This window comes from Martes martes (assembly GCF_963455335.1).
Source record: "Martes martes genome assembly, chromosome: 4".
Classification (NCBI taxonomy): Eukaryota; Metazoa; Chordata; class Mammalia; order Carnivora; family Mustelidae; genus Martes; species Martes martes.
The window spans coordinates 123,716,161-123,729,647 of record NC_137891.1 but is presented as its reverse complement, the minus strand read 5'-3'; the positions used below and the strand labels follow the sequence as shown (position 1 = coordinate 123,729,647).

Below are 13,487 nucleotides of genomic sequence, written 5' to 3'. Positions count from 1 at the left end.
GTTTACGATGAAATTATATGACTGCTAAATCTGGTGATGGGGTAAAAATTCTGAAGTCGGCGAGGGGGAGCTGCTCCTTTCTGGGTTTCTTTTTCACCCTTTATCTCTTTTTTCTGACACCCCTGGATATTTTATTATTAAAGTGTCATCCTGCCTGGCTTCCAGAACCCTCTCCATAGCATGCCATGGTTACAGGGTCTCCCGGTCGTTTCATCACTGCTTTCCTTGTATTTACTTTTCTCTGTTCCTAATTACATTTCCTGAATATTTATGTTTCTTCAATTGAAGCACCTTTGTTTTCAGTCTGACTTCTATAAAAGTTCTAAATAAGCCTTCACATTGGGTTTTTGTTTTATTTCCTTTATTTTAGTGTTTTGCTTTTGGGGGTTTGTAAGTAGGATAGGGGAGGGAAGGGGACAAAGTTGGGACTAAAATAAAGTACTTTGTACACTGTTACACACAAAGCTCAAAGTTTTGAAATATTAATTACCAAATTATAAGATTAAAAACTTGTAACAAAAATGCACATTGTTAGCTCAGTTATGAATGGTCTTAAACTTAGGCTTGTATGTGTGAAAATAAACCCCAGCTACTTTGTATGCTTGGTACATTGATTATTTTAACTTGAGGAAAGAAGGGTGGTACTGTATTAAGTATAAATTTTGGTTAAATCTAATGTTAATAAAACACTTTTTTTTCTCTTCTGATTTGTGATCATTAAAATTGTGTTTGCCTGTTTCATTTTTTAACTTGGCTTAATTGTTGTCTTTTCTCTGTGACTGTTAGTTTTTGTGTGCCCTGGGACCTTGAAAGCAATTGTGGATTCACCATGTATATATGAAGCTGAACAAAAGGCAGGTGCTTGGTGCAAGGACCCTCTTCAGGCTGCAGATAAAATTTATTTCATGCCCTGGACTCCCTATCGTACTGATACTTTAATAGAATATGCTTCTTTAGAAGATTTCCAAAATAGTCGCCAAACAACGACATATAAACTTCCAAATCGAGTAGATGGTACTGGATTTGTGGTATATGATGGTGCTGTCTTCTTTAACAAAGAGAGAACCAGGAACATTGTGAAATTTGACTTGAGGACTAGAATTAAGAGTGGAGAGGCCATAATTAACTATGCCAACTATCATGATACCTCACCATATAGATGGGGAGGGAAGACTGATATCGACCTAGCAGTTGATGAAAATGGCTTATGGGTCATTTACGCCACTGAACAGAACAATGGAATGATAGTTATTAGCCAACTAAATCCATATACTCTTCGATTTGAAGCAACGTGGGAGACTGTGTATGACAAACGTGCTGCATCAAATGCTTTTATGATCTGCGGAGTCCTCTATGTGGTCAGGTCAGTTTATCAAGACAATGAGAGTGAAACAGGCAAGAATGCAATCGATTACATTTACAATACCCGATTAAACCGAGGAGAATATGTAGATGTTCCCTTCCCCAACCAATACCAGTATATTGCTGCAGTGGATTACAATCCTAGAGATAACCAACTCTACGTGTGGAACAATAACTTCATTTTACGATATTCTCTGGAGTTTGGTCCACCTGATCCTGCCCAAGGTAAGAATGTTTGCTTGCTAATGCTTTTGGCTTTAAGCTTATTTTTTAAAAGCCTTGGAAGTTTTTTTCCTGTCTGTTTCCTTCTCCTTTTCATAGTCAAAGCTCAAAGTATTTCATGCTGTCACATAGTGGGTACATTTTAGCCCTAGTTTGGCCTGTTTTCTTTCTCTAGATTTTTTCATTTAAATGTCGACGACAGAAAATTGTAGCATCATTGGTCAGTTCAGTTTTTCATTGCTAAAAATAAAATACCAGCTACAAACCTGTTAGCTTTGTGTTCTGTTTTGTTTTTTTTTTTTTCTTCCCTACCTGACTTCTGAATTGATTACAATCTATGTGTAGACCTTTTAACTTCTTGGCGCCAGTGGTTAAGGGAAATGTGTGTTAGGAAGTCCCAGGAGAATTGCTAGGCTTGATGTACAATGTCAGGCATAAATGTTCTGAAGTTTTGGTATCTGCTGTCTTGATAGGAGAGGGAGTCATCCAACATCCTCCTAGTAAAATTACACATTTTTATTTCCTGATAAATTAGTGATGGCTTTAAATAAATATTTCTTTGACTTTAACTGTCACACATAGACTAAGCATTAAATGATCCCACGTGATGACTTATGAAGATGGATCAGCTAACATTTTCGATTTGTGTTCTCTTTAGGTATCTTTGTGGAGGATCATTATTTTAGAAAGTAATGTAAAATCTTGGGAAATATATTTTAGTTGATCAACTGAATTCAGTTCTGTGGGAAACAATTTATGAGGGTAAATTAAATGAATATATCATTAAAACAAGATTACCTTATACTCATGATAAAAGTAACCTATTCATATGTTGTTACAGAGCTTGTACTCATAAGTCTTTTCTATTTGAACAGTAATATTTGTGTTTTAAAGTTTTGAATATTTCAATATACTCAGTTATTTGGAATTTTCCAATTATTAAGTTACTTGAAAATTTTAGGAACCAAGAAGTTCTTTGGAGTGACTAAATCAATCTCTTCCACAAGGTGAAAAAGAAATTAGTATATCTTTCTGTCAAAGCAATACATACACTCTACACACTTAAACATAATTACATGTACCTAAACATATTTTAAGATATACTGTTACTAAGTTCTAAATATTGTAATAAAGTCAGGAAGGACCTTAAAAGCAAAAGTCACAACTTTTTATAGTTGACTTCCTAATTTGAATCATTATAGTATACCAAAATATGTGATTTTTTTCTTTAAAAAGTAAGAGAATAATGACAAATTGACTTAACGCAAGACCCCTTTTATTCTAATTCACGTATGGCTGGAATTTTTTTGCATTAAATTTATAGTAGCAATGTCCATTGTTAAATTTTCAGCAATTAAATCTTCAAGGATAATATCATAGCATCATTTACTTTTTAAAATTTTTTAAAAGATTTATTTATTTATTTGAGAGAGAGAGAGAGAACATGAGCCGAATGGGCAGAGATGGAGAGGGAGAGAGAATCTCAATCAGACTGTGTGCTGGGCGCAGAGCCTGACGTGGGGTTCCATCTCAGGCCTCTGAGATCACTACCTGAGCTAAAACAAGAGTCGGAGACTTAACCAACCAACTGTGCAAGCCAGCGGCCGCAGAATCATTTACTTTTTTTTTTTTTTTTTAAGATTTTATTTATTTATTTGACAGAGAGAAAGAGATCACAAGTAGGCAGAGAAGGGGAGAAGCAGGCTCCCTGCTGAGCAGAGAGCCTGATGTGGGGCTTGATCCCAGGACCCTGGGATCATGACCTGAGCCGAAGGCAGAGGCTTTAACCCACTGAGCCACCCAGACACCCCCGAATCATTTACTTTTAAATTTAGACATATCTTTTTCTCATAAGGCCAGCAATTTGGGACATTTTCTGTATCTCAGCTGTTTTTCTTTTTCTTTCCTTTTTTAATTAACATATAATGTATTATTTGTTTCAGGGGTACAGGTCCGTGATTCATCAGTCTTACACAATTCGCAGCACTCACCATAATCCCCAGTGTCTCGGATGTTTTTCTAAAAGCTAGTACCAACCTTCTCCTTTATCCTATAGGTTTGTCAAAGGCAGAATTCAGGAATTGACAAAATCTGACATTGTATATTGATCGCTGCGTTAATCTTTTTTGTAACCTGTGTTACTCTCACAGCTGTTACATTTGTTTGGGGCGACAATAAATCTCTTGCCCCTCCATTAGGAAAAAGAGAAATAAAATACTTTTAAAAATGCAAATTCATAATCAGGCAACACCTGAAAGATTGTGAATAAATTGAGTACAAACTCAATTCAACAAAGAATCATTGCCCCATCTACTTGTCACAAAGTACTTTGTGAATGCAAGATGAGTAGTGATGTAATTTTCCATTTGTGGCTTATATTCTAGTAAATAATTTGATCCATTTCAGATGAAAAAGTCTTCAGTAATTTAGATATTTTTTGAAAACCAGTTATCAGCTTTGAAAATGGGAAACTTGGGCATATTTGGTAGTTGTGTTCCCACAACTGGTTTTTGTTACCCAATATAGTTAGCTATTCTTAAATATTCCCAGAAAGTAAAAATTCGTATTGGCCCCATATTAAACCCTTAGTGATACCAAGTTTTATATGACCTAAATCTCTCTTGCTCCTGATTGAAACATATTCTCTTTTCTCTCTGTTGTGATTTATCTTCACATGCTTTTAGAGACTCCTGTCTCTTTCAGATGGGCTGATATCTATATGCATGTAGATGGGGCCTTGCAGAACTATTCTGGCCCATCAATTTAGGTCAAATCAATAAGCCACTGTCAGCTTTTCTGAAGCAAGATCCACAAAACTGAAAAGACAGAGCAATCAGAGAATTCAGGTCTTTAGTTGTCATAAAACAATGATTGACTGGTTTGGCTGTAATTTAGCCTTACGTACTAGATTTGCTACTGTGTATGTTTTGAAGGTATACAGCATGCTGTAAAATTCCTTTCAATTTTTGTTGTGGACTGTTTCATAGTCTATTAGCTTCAAAACGTTTCCCCTTTTATAAACCCAAGCCTTTTCCCTCCTATTAGGGCAAGTATATTATTTCTTTGCCCTAATCATGCTTTTCAGATACATGGGTTTTTTTTTCCTTTGAATTTTTAACCTTATGTTATCTCTACATAGTTCAGTTGCTCCATTTCTCTAAACTAGCTCTTTATTTCCTTTCACCTTCTCCCCCCTCTAAAGTGGGCTTAGGAAAAACCCTTTCAGTCCTATTTTAACTCTGTTTCTTAATCTGAATTGCTTTATATTTACTTTGTCTGCAAATTTGATGTCCCAAATGTTATTTTTCTTAAAGATTTTATTTCTTTATTTGAGAGAGCGAGCACGCACAAGCTGTGGGGAGTAGAGAGGGAGAAGGAGGCTCCCTGCTGAGCAGAGAGCTGACATGGGGCCCAAGCCCAGGGCCCTGGAATCATGACCTGAGCCGAAGACAGACACTTAACTGACTGAGCCACCCAGGCGTCCCTCCCAAATATTGAAAAAATTTTGTGTCTTGGATTTTGGCAGTTCCTGGATATTTGTCTCAGAGTAATTATGAAGTAAGACACTTCAATAGTATGAGGGAAAATTTTTTATCAAGAGAACTAGTTAGGTCTATTTGTTTAGGAAGTGTTTAGCATAGAATATACATTTCTTGAAACATCTGTCCACTAATAATGATTGCTCAATAAAAGATGATCGTTATTTTTAGACATTGAATAAAGGTAAATTCAATGAATACACATTTCTGCCTTTCCAGGCGACAGGCTCATTGTAACTAGAGTTCATTCAGTGAACAATGAGTTGAGTTCGTGGACCCCGGTGAGGGAAGCACTACCCTTAAGATAAATGGATGCTGGTGTTAGTAAGCACTACCACAGTAAATTGAGGCATTCTGTATATGTTTGTTGAAATTTTCGAGGGTAGTTCTTAAATATGTTTATGAACATTTTATTAGTACTGGTTTTGGGTCTCTATACCCAAATGACAAAAGTAAGCAGAGTGCTAAGTCACTTAATCTGGATGCTTGATATAACACTCTGATAACTCTGGGACAGAACTTTGGAAAATAAGGTTTAGATTTGAGATATAATTCTACTGTGAATTGCCATGTTTTCTATTATGATTTATAGGACATTCTTGAGTTTTGAAACTTTTGCCACATAAGTTACATTATGAAACTTTTTATCATCTGTTGCTCTAGTATTTTATATTATCTTCCCACATCTTTTCTTGTTTTAGAGATTTACACAGAAAAATATCAGTTAAATGCTCCAGAATAAGGGCAGATTACTTTGTGGGATGCCATACTTTTCCAGAATCTATGAAAATCTTTTGCCTAGAAAAGTAAGATCATAACATTCAAGAGTATGTCCAGGTGACCTTAAGCAAATTGCCTAACCTTCACCATGGCTCAATTTTATCATTTGTAAAAGGAAGATAATCATAGTGGCTACTTCATGGGGTTGTGTGGTAAGGACTAAATAAGATGATCTGATGATCCATGAATGGTGATTAAAATAGCATCTGGTACATAAATGCTGAATAAGTGCCGGCTTTTATCACTATCAGATGCCCTGTTGGGACCTGTCTTTACTTATGGAAGAAATGTTAATTTTTAGAAACAACCTCTGCACTTATGGCTTCATCATTAGAAAAAAATTGCTTTCTGTAAAGTTGCAAAACTTCAGCTTTGCAAAATTCCAGAAATTCTGATGGCCTTTCAAAAGGGTTTAATTTTGCCACTTAAAAGTTTACTTTTAGGTTTTTCATGATGTCCCAATAGTTCTTTGATTTATCTTTGAAGATTGATTTCCTTTAAACTTTTGATGAACAAAAGGTGAAAATGTATGAAATTTATTGTCAAAAACACATGCAAACCACAGTATCAACCACAAGCACTACTTCACATGTTGCAAGAAATTTTGTGCATTTGCCAGAGGTCATTTTATTACCTACCTTGACTCAGTTATCATGATTCTTTTCTGATGCTTAGCTAACAGATCACTAATTGTAGTATTGTTAAGACATATTTCCATGACTAAATACATACTAATTAGTGCAGTGTCAAGGGATACATAAGGTGGTGTGGCACTAAACCATTTTCCTCTGTCCTTTTCGTTTATGCTCCGATTTCCTACTACTCTTTAAGATTTGATTCAGAGGCAGTCATTTGACACTTGTGTAAAAGAGTGTGATGCTTTTGACAAATGTTAATTGAGAAAGCACTGAAAGCCTGGCTGCATTGTAATCAAAAGAAAATTACAGAGGTTTAACAAGATGTCAGGCAAGTGCTTTACAGAAAAAGATAGACAGGTTTGAATCGGTTTCTGCAGCAGCTGGCTAGACATGATGTTTGATACAGCATCTCTCATATGGTCAACAAATTATGCCCTGGAAATAAAACACATGATTAAAAAATTTCTCTTGATGGAAGGAAAAAAGGTGTAGAAAGTGTGTATGCCTGTTTTGACAAGAAGTTTCTCACTCTTCAAGAACTATTAACAAGTACGCATTACTTTTTGTGATGGACTTAGAAGATTCTGTCAATAGTATCCATACTATATAAACAACTACTTTTGAACCAGAACTTAAAATAATGAACATATTAGTGATAAGATGAACTTGTTTTTTAAGTTTTAATATTCTAGTTTGTTTCTTACATTATAGAGAAAGCATTAAAAAAGTTAATGTTTAAAAAATAGTTTTTTAACTTGTTATACTCTATTAAAAGCATCATACGTATAAGGTTTCAAGAGCCAGTTATCTGTAAATGTTGATGAAACTTTAGTGTGATCACCTAGTAGATTTTAAATGATAGCATTAAAGTTTTACTGACAGAATTTTAGTTGTTAAAACTAATTAAATGGCAATCAATGAAGGAAACATTAAGCTCCATTTTTTTTTTTAACCTGGTAGATTAAACAGTTTGAAAGTGATGCTGGAAATAAAAAATAACCTTTTACAATAGTTTCAAATGTGTAACTGTAGTTCCTTTTACACTCTGTATTAAGTGTCAGCATGGTATGTAGGGTTGGTTTCAAATTAGGCATAATTTGATCTAACCTGTTATCCTGATAAGAGATTGCATCGTAACCTCTGACCAGAACTAGTTGCTTTTTCTACCTATGTTTTCAAATGTAAATATGCTTAATGAAGCCTCAGATGTTTCCTTACTAACACAGCACAAGCATGCCAAGCCTATCTTCTGTTTGGACCTAATCAGGCATGCTCAAAAATCTCTCAAGCAAGAATGGCTGCTGGGTGGAAAGATGTCACAGTATTTATTTCCTGCAAGATGTAGAGTGGGTGACTAAATTTTCTGTTGTCCTAATTATATGTAATTGTCAGATTTTTATTGATGCTTTGAATTTGATTACTTATAGGGTATGGGCTTATATAAAAAAAGAATTTTTCTATATTGTTTCGTAGTAACGTATACCTGGTCTAGACACTAAAACTGTCCTTCAGTTTCTGCTGGATGCTAAATGATGAAGTATACTTAAGCTGTATTATCAAATATTTCATTTAGAAGTAGACTTCAGACAATTAGAGTCATACAGAAAAATCCATAGTAAAGTCCAAACTACCATTACTTAGCCAACAATATGAATAAATTGGAATAAATGAGGGGATTTATTCTTTCTCCAACCTTACTGGTGTTCCCACTAATTTTCATTTTATTGGTTTTGGGATAGTTGGATGGGAGGGGTTTTGTGTTGTGTGTGCATATACACATTCACGTGTGTGCCTGTATATGAGTGCGAGTGTGTGTGAGATTAATATACTCATCTTTTTTCCGTAGTGCCTACCACAGCTGTGACAATAACTTCTTCAGCTGAGCTGTTCAAAACCACAGTATCAACCACAAGCACTACTTCACAGAAAGGCCCCATGAGCACAACTGTAGCTGGATCACAGGAAGGAAGCAAAGGGACAAAACCACCTCCAGCAGTTTCTACAACCAAAATTCCTCCTGTAACAAATATTTTTCCCCTGCCAGAGAGATTCTGCGAAGCATTAGACGCGAGGGGGATAAAGTGGCCTCAGACACAAAGGGGAATGATGGTTGAACGGCCATGTCCCAAGGGAACAAGAGGTAGTTCTTGTAAAATGCCAAATTTATATTTTTAAATTTAGTGAGTAGGTTCTGAATTACACTGAAGTGATTTCAAGGAAAGAGAGACGTTTATGGTAGCTTATTTTTTTTTGCTATTTTTATTAACTTTGGTAATAGAGCATTGGTAGATAACTTACAGGCTCGTGAATGGTAAAAGTTATTTAAGGTCAGGCCCGAATTACCTCTCTCCCTCTTGAAGACCTCTAGGGGTCAAGCCTGACATTTTTTTGCCCATGGACTCCAGGGAGGCTTCCTTAACCGCTGCCTTTCTCATTGCAAGTATCGTTTTGGATAAGTCCCAAGAAAATCAAGGGCTCTTTGTTTGTTTGCTGTAAACGTCTGATATTTCTATGCTGACTTTATATTTACTGTTTATAATCTGCATTATACCCTATTCTTTTTCAGTTACTGTCAACCAATTCCATTGGTGTTTATTCAAAATTTAACATGTAGTGTAGTATCATCGTAGCTGATTTCCTGAATGCATGCAGAAAAATGGTTTCAATTTCACTGCTGTTTTCTACATCTGTTGTAGGAACTGCCTCCTATCTCTGCATGGTTTCCACTGGAACATGGAACCCTAAGGGCCCCGATCTTAGCAACTGTACCTCACACTGGGTAAATCAGCTGGCTCAGAAGGTTGGTTGGAATCTTTTAATATGATACACATTGGTGATTAAGGGTGTTAACGTTTAACGTAAATAATTTAGCTTTGTATGTTGAAACTGGCTTCATCGTTCTTTGTTCAGTAGAAAAATAAGAAAATCATGTATAGTTTTGTCTGTAAACTATTTATTCAAAGTTACATATGTTTGGGGGCATGCCGTTTTCTAAGTTAAGCTTTTTAATGAGTAGATACTTGCTTGATTTCATTTATATTCAGTTTGTTCTGTTTCTTTTGATGTTTGTAAGACGAATAGCCCATCAGCCTAATAAATCAAATACCATTAAGTTTGCAACTGAATCCACAGAATGCAAGCAGATGTTTATATCACAGATGATTATGATAGAATAAGTAAAACGACTTTAAAAGGCATTAGTAACTTTAATATTACAATGCAATGCGGTGACATTTTAGTTTCCCCTTCGTCATCTACCTTTCTGAAATGCAAGCAAAGAGTAGATAATAACTCCCAGTATCGTACTGATTACATTCTAATTTAAATTTCTGGATCATTGGAATAAATAAATAAGATTTTTAAACAGCAGTTTACAAATGGTGGCAGTGAAATGAGAAAGCTATCTGAAAAACTTAAAAAGAGATTTCTGGTTTTCTTTTTTTCCTTTCATTCCTTTTAAAGGTCTGGTTAAGAATTTCTTTTGTGTGTTGAGGATCTAAGAACCTTTAATCATATGAAATGAGGAGAAAGTTATTGGCCTCAATTAGTTGCAGATTTTGACATATTTGCAAATATTTCTCTCACCACAACAGAGATACTCAGGAAAAGAACAAGAAGCCGCAAACAGAGCAAGAAATCATACTGAGATAATATAAATTGTCATTTCAGATCAGAAGTGGAGAAAATGCTGCTAGTCTTGCCAATGAACTGGCTAAACATACCAAAGGGCCAGTGTTTGCTGGGGATGTGAGTTCTTCAGTGAGATTGATGGAGCAGTTGGTGGACATTCTTGATGCACAGCTGCAGGAACTGAAACCTAGTGAAAAGGATTCCGCCGGACGGAGTTATAACAAGGTAGGTAGGAATTTCCTGTTATTTAATCAGACATTTTATATGGCAGCTCTTGATTCCTCTAGCACTGGACTGCCAAACCTCTGGCCCCCTTGACATATACTCAGAAATAAAATTTCTCATTTTTATGTAATTACATTTTATGTAATTCTTTCTCTTTCCCAAGAAAGAATTACAGTTGAAAAAGGAACAACATGGGGGGAAAAAAAAGGTAAAATTTCTAGGGAGATTTTAGTTGGTGGCAGACATTGCCTGATTGTGGCCAGTACTCCCACTTAAGAATGCATTATCTGCACTTGGAGAGAGTATGTATTCTACGTCTGATATACTCTGTACACTAATACATGCAGCTTTTGTGGTTGCACTAAAATTGTAATGCACAGAGGAATGTTATCCACTACAATACTGCTTTCAATTGCAGGTTTTGGGAGAAGGGCACGTTTCCCTCTCTAGGAGGATAGTATATTAATGCCATTAATTTTTTCTAATATGACCAAAAATTGGTAGTTATTTTAACCATACTACCAAACAAGCATAGGAGATTCATATTAAGCCAAAATCTGTGGGTAATATGGTGTTACAGGGTTAAAAAACAGACATTTTTGTTCTGGTTTTATCGTGATACTTTGGATTAGTACACTTAACAAAATGCAGCTATGAACTATAAATACGCAGATTTAGCAATCAGTGTAAACTCACAAAAATCCAGAGGACCACCGTGCATAACAAACTTTGAAATCAGGAACACCAGCCTAAGTTTTGAGGATTTCTTTTTTTCCTCATTTTCAACAGACAAAATCTAACCTCTGATTTTCTTTTCTTTCACTAAAAAGCTCCAAAAACGAGAGAAGACATGCAGGGCTTACCTTAAGGTATCTCTCCTGTGCTGTCACCCTGCTTTCTCCCTTCTTCAGCTACCTGCCACGCTTTATCATCTTGCTGCATGATCCAATGTATTTCAGTCTTTGATAATTATATAATGTGCCCCATATCAGCTGTACAAATGTTGACTCTTCTCAGGTATATTACTCTCAGAATAAGCAAATAATTTACCTTTATAATTTTTGCTTTTTTTCCATTCATCCAAACATACAAGAATTTAAATGAAATATCCTGTGAATTGGAAAGTAATCCTATAGTCTCTTTGTTTCCTGTTGTCATCTCTGTGGATTAAAAAACAACTTGAGTAAAACAGCTATGATATATTCTTGGCAGTTTATCATATCAAAGACTGTATAGTCATAATGTATGTGCATGAAAAAGTCACTGCTTTCTTATCTCTGTGGTGTACTCTTAAATAAAATAGGCTTTGTCCTGAAATTTTTAGGAGTCCTTTCTAGAATCAGGTTGATACGGGGATGGGTTACTAGAAATGGAATATAAATAATGTGACAGAGTTATCAATGTATGTTCTATGTTAGTTTTTATCAGGCTAATAGAAACAGAAAGCCACTGTTTGGCTCAGAATCCTTGTTCACTCCAGCAGGTTTTTCTCCCTGGTATATCCAAGTAATAGGAAGCATGCTGAGGCTGACGGTAGACTATGCCATTCTAGTTCTGTGTGATAGATCAGAATAACATTACCAGCTTGCATTTGGTTTTATTATGTGAATTTTAGATGTTTCTTTTAGGGGGATGGTTATTTTCTAATCGTACTCATCTGAGGACCATATCCTTAGTAAATCAAACCTTAAGAAATAACCCATATGCGTATGACCACAAAACAAAAGAAGCTTGTAGTTTTGTAGAGTAGAGGTTATTCAAAAGCTATGACTACCAGTTTCGGTCAGCAAGATCTAGAAGGAAAAAAAAAAAAAAAAAGAACGAAAGAACAAAGGCATGTCACTAGTTTGCAAATAGACATTGTTGGACTCGAGAACCTGACAAGAAAAGGTGGTGGGAAAGTCTGTTTTTAGGTAGTAATATTCTGAATATCCTTTTTAGCCTGTTTAATGGGGGCAAAGAAAAAACTGCTGAAGTGCATAGAATTTGTCATACTGAAATTTTCAGTTCACCTTTAAGGTATTAGTTAATGTATGAAATGTAATAATTGGTATGTTGCCCAGGACATATATCTCAGTGGCAGAAGAATAGCTTTTTCTCTTTGGCAGGGAGAGACTACTTAAGGAATATGATTAGGCTAATGATCGTTTTTGATTCTGCTAGAAAAGTACAAATGGTAATAAATAAAGAGTGTTTCAAATTAATAAAAGCATGTCATCAGCGAATTATGTGTGTATGTAGTAAGTTTCAGCATGACCTTAATTTCTGACCAGTGTCATTTTCAGTATCTCTCAAATGAGCTTCTCTGCTCAGATAAGACTAATAAAACTCCTTAAATTACAAATCAGAAGCTGACTTACACTATGCAAATGAAGCGAGTTCCCACTTTGTGACAGAGGATTCATTTGTAACTTAGATTAGAGACTCCAGTCTGTATTTCTTGGTGACTAATGAATCTGGCCTCGGCAGACCAATTTCTGTTCCACTCTAGTTAATGGCTGCGGCAGTATCACTGTGCGCATTTTGACTATTCTGTCTCCCATTAGAGAGAGGGAAGAAAAGCCTTTAACGCCAGTTGGAAGTATCTTCCACCTGCCAGGAAGGTTGTGGGAGCTCACAAGGCAGACAGAACGAGGATATTAAGATTGATTAAGCTAATTACTCTTACTCTGACAGTAGCTTCACACAACTTTTCCCCCTGGTTATTTCAATATCGTACCTCAAACTAGCAAGTTTTGTTGTTGTTCTTTGCACAATGTATGTTCTTTTCCCTCAGTGATTACCAATAGATTAAAACAATTTATGTATGGTCTTAATGACATGTTTTGACTGGGTAAATGGGGTAGAGTAAGTAAACTTAGTGGTTTCAGCTATTCAAGCCATGGTCAGTATATAGCTATAGTAAGTATCAGTACAAAGGCCTGTCTTCAGTTGCTTAGCTGACTGGGTTTTATTTTTTATTTGTTATTTTGCATGGTAATAAATTAAACCTACAAATACGAACATGTACAACCTGGATGTTTATGAAGACCTTATTCTATTTTTCTTAATATTACATTAAGATTTTTCATTAAACTATTAGTTTTCATTA

General features: G+C 35.5%; 1 protein-coding gene across 1 annotated transcript in view; it reads left to right on the top strand.

Annotated features, from left to right (window-relative positions):
• Positions 1 to 13,487, top strand: part of ADGRL2 (adhesion G protein-coupled receptor L2) — a 286,203-nt gene that overhangs the window by 235,235 nt on the left and 37,481 nt on the right. Inside the window, exons 6-10 of the mRNA XM_080801458.1 lie at positions 787 to 1,587; positions 8,388 to 8,681; positions 9,238 to 9,341; positions 10,211 to 10,396; positions 11,227 to 11,265. Coding sequence (XP_080657584.1) covers positions 787 to 1,587; positions 8,388 to 8,681; positions 9,238 to 9,341; positions 10,211 to 10,396; positions 11,227 to 11,265 — 1,424 coding nt within the window. The remainder of the gene's footprint in view (positions 1 to 786; positions 1,588 to 8,387; positions 8,682 to 9,237; positions 9,342 to 10,210; positions 10,397 to 11,226; positions 11,266 to 13,487) is intronic.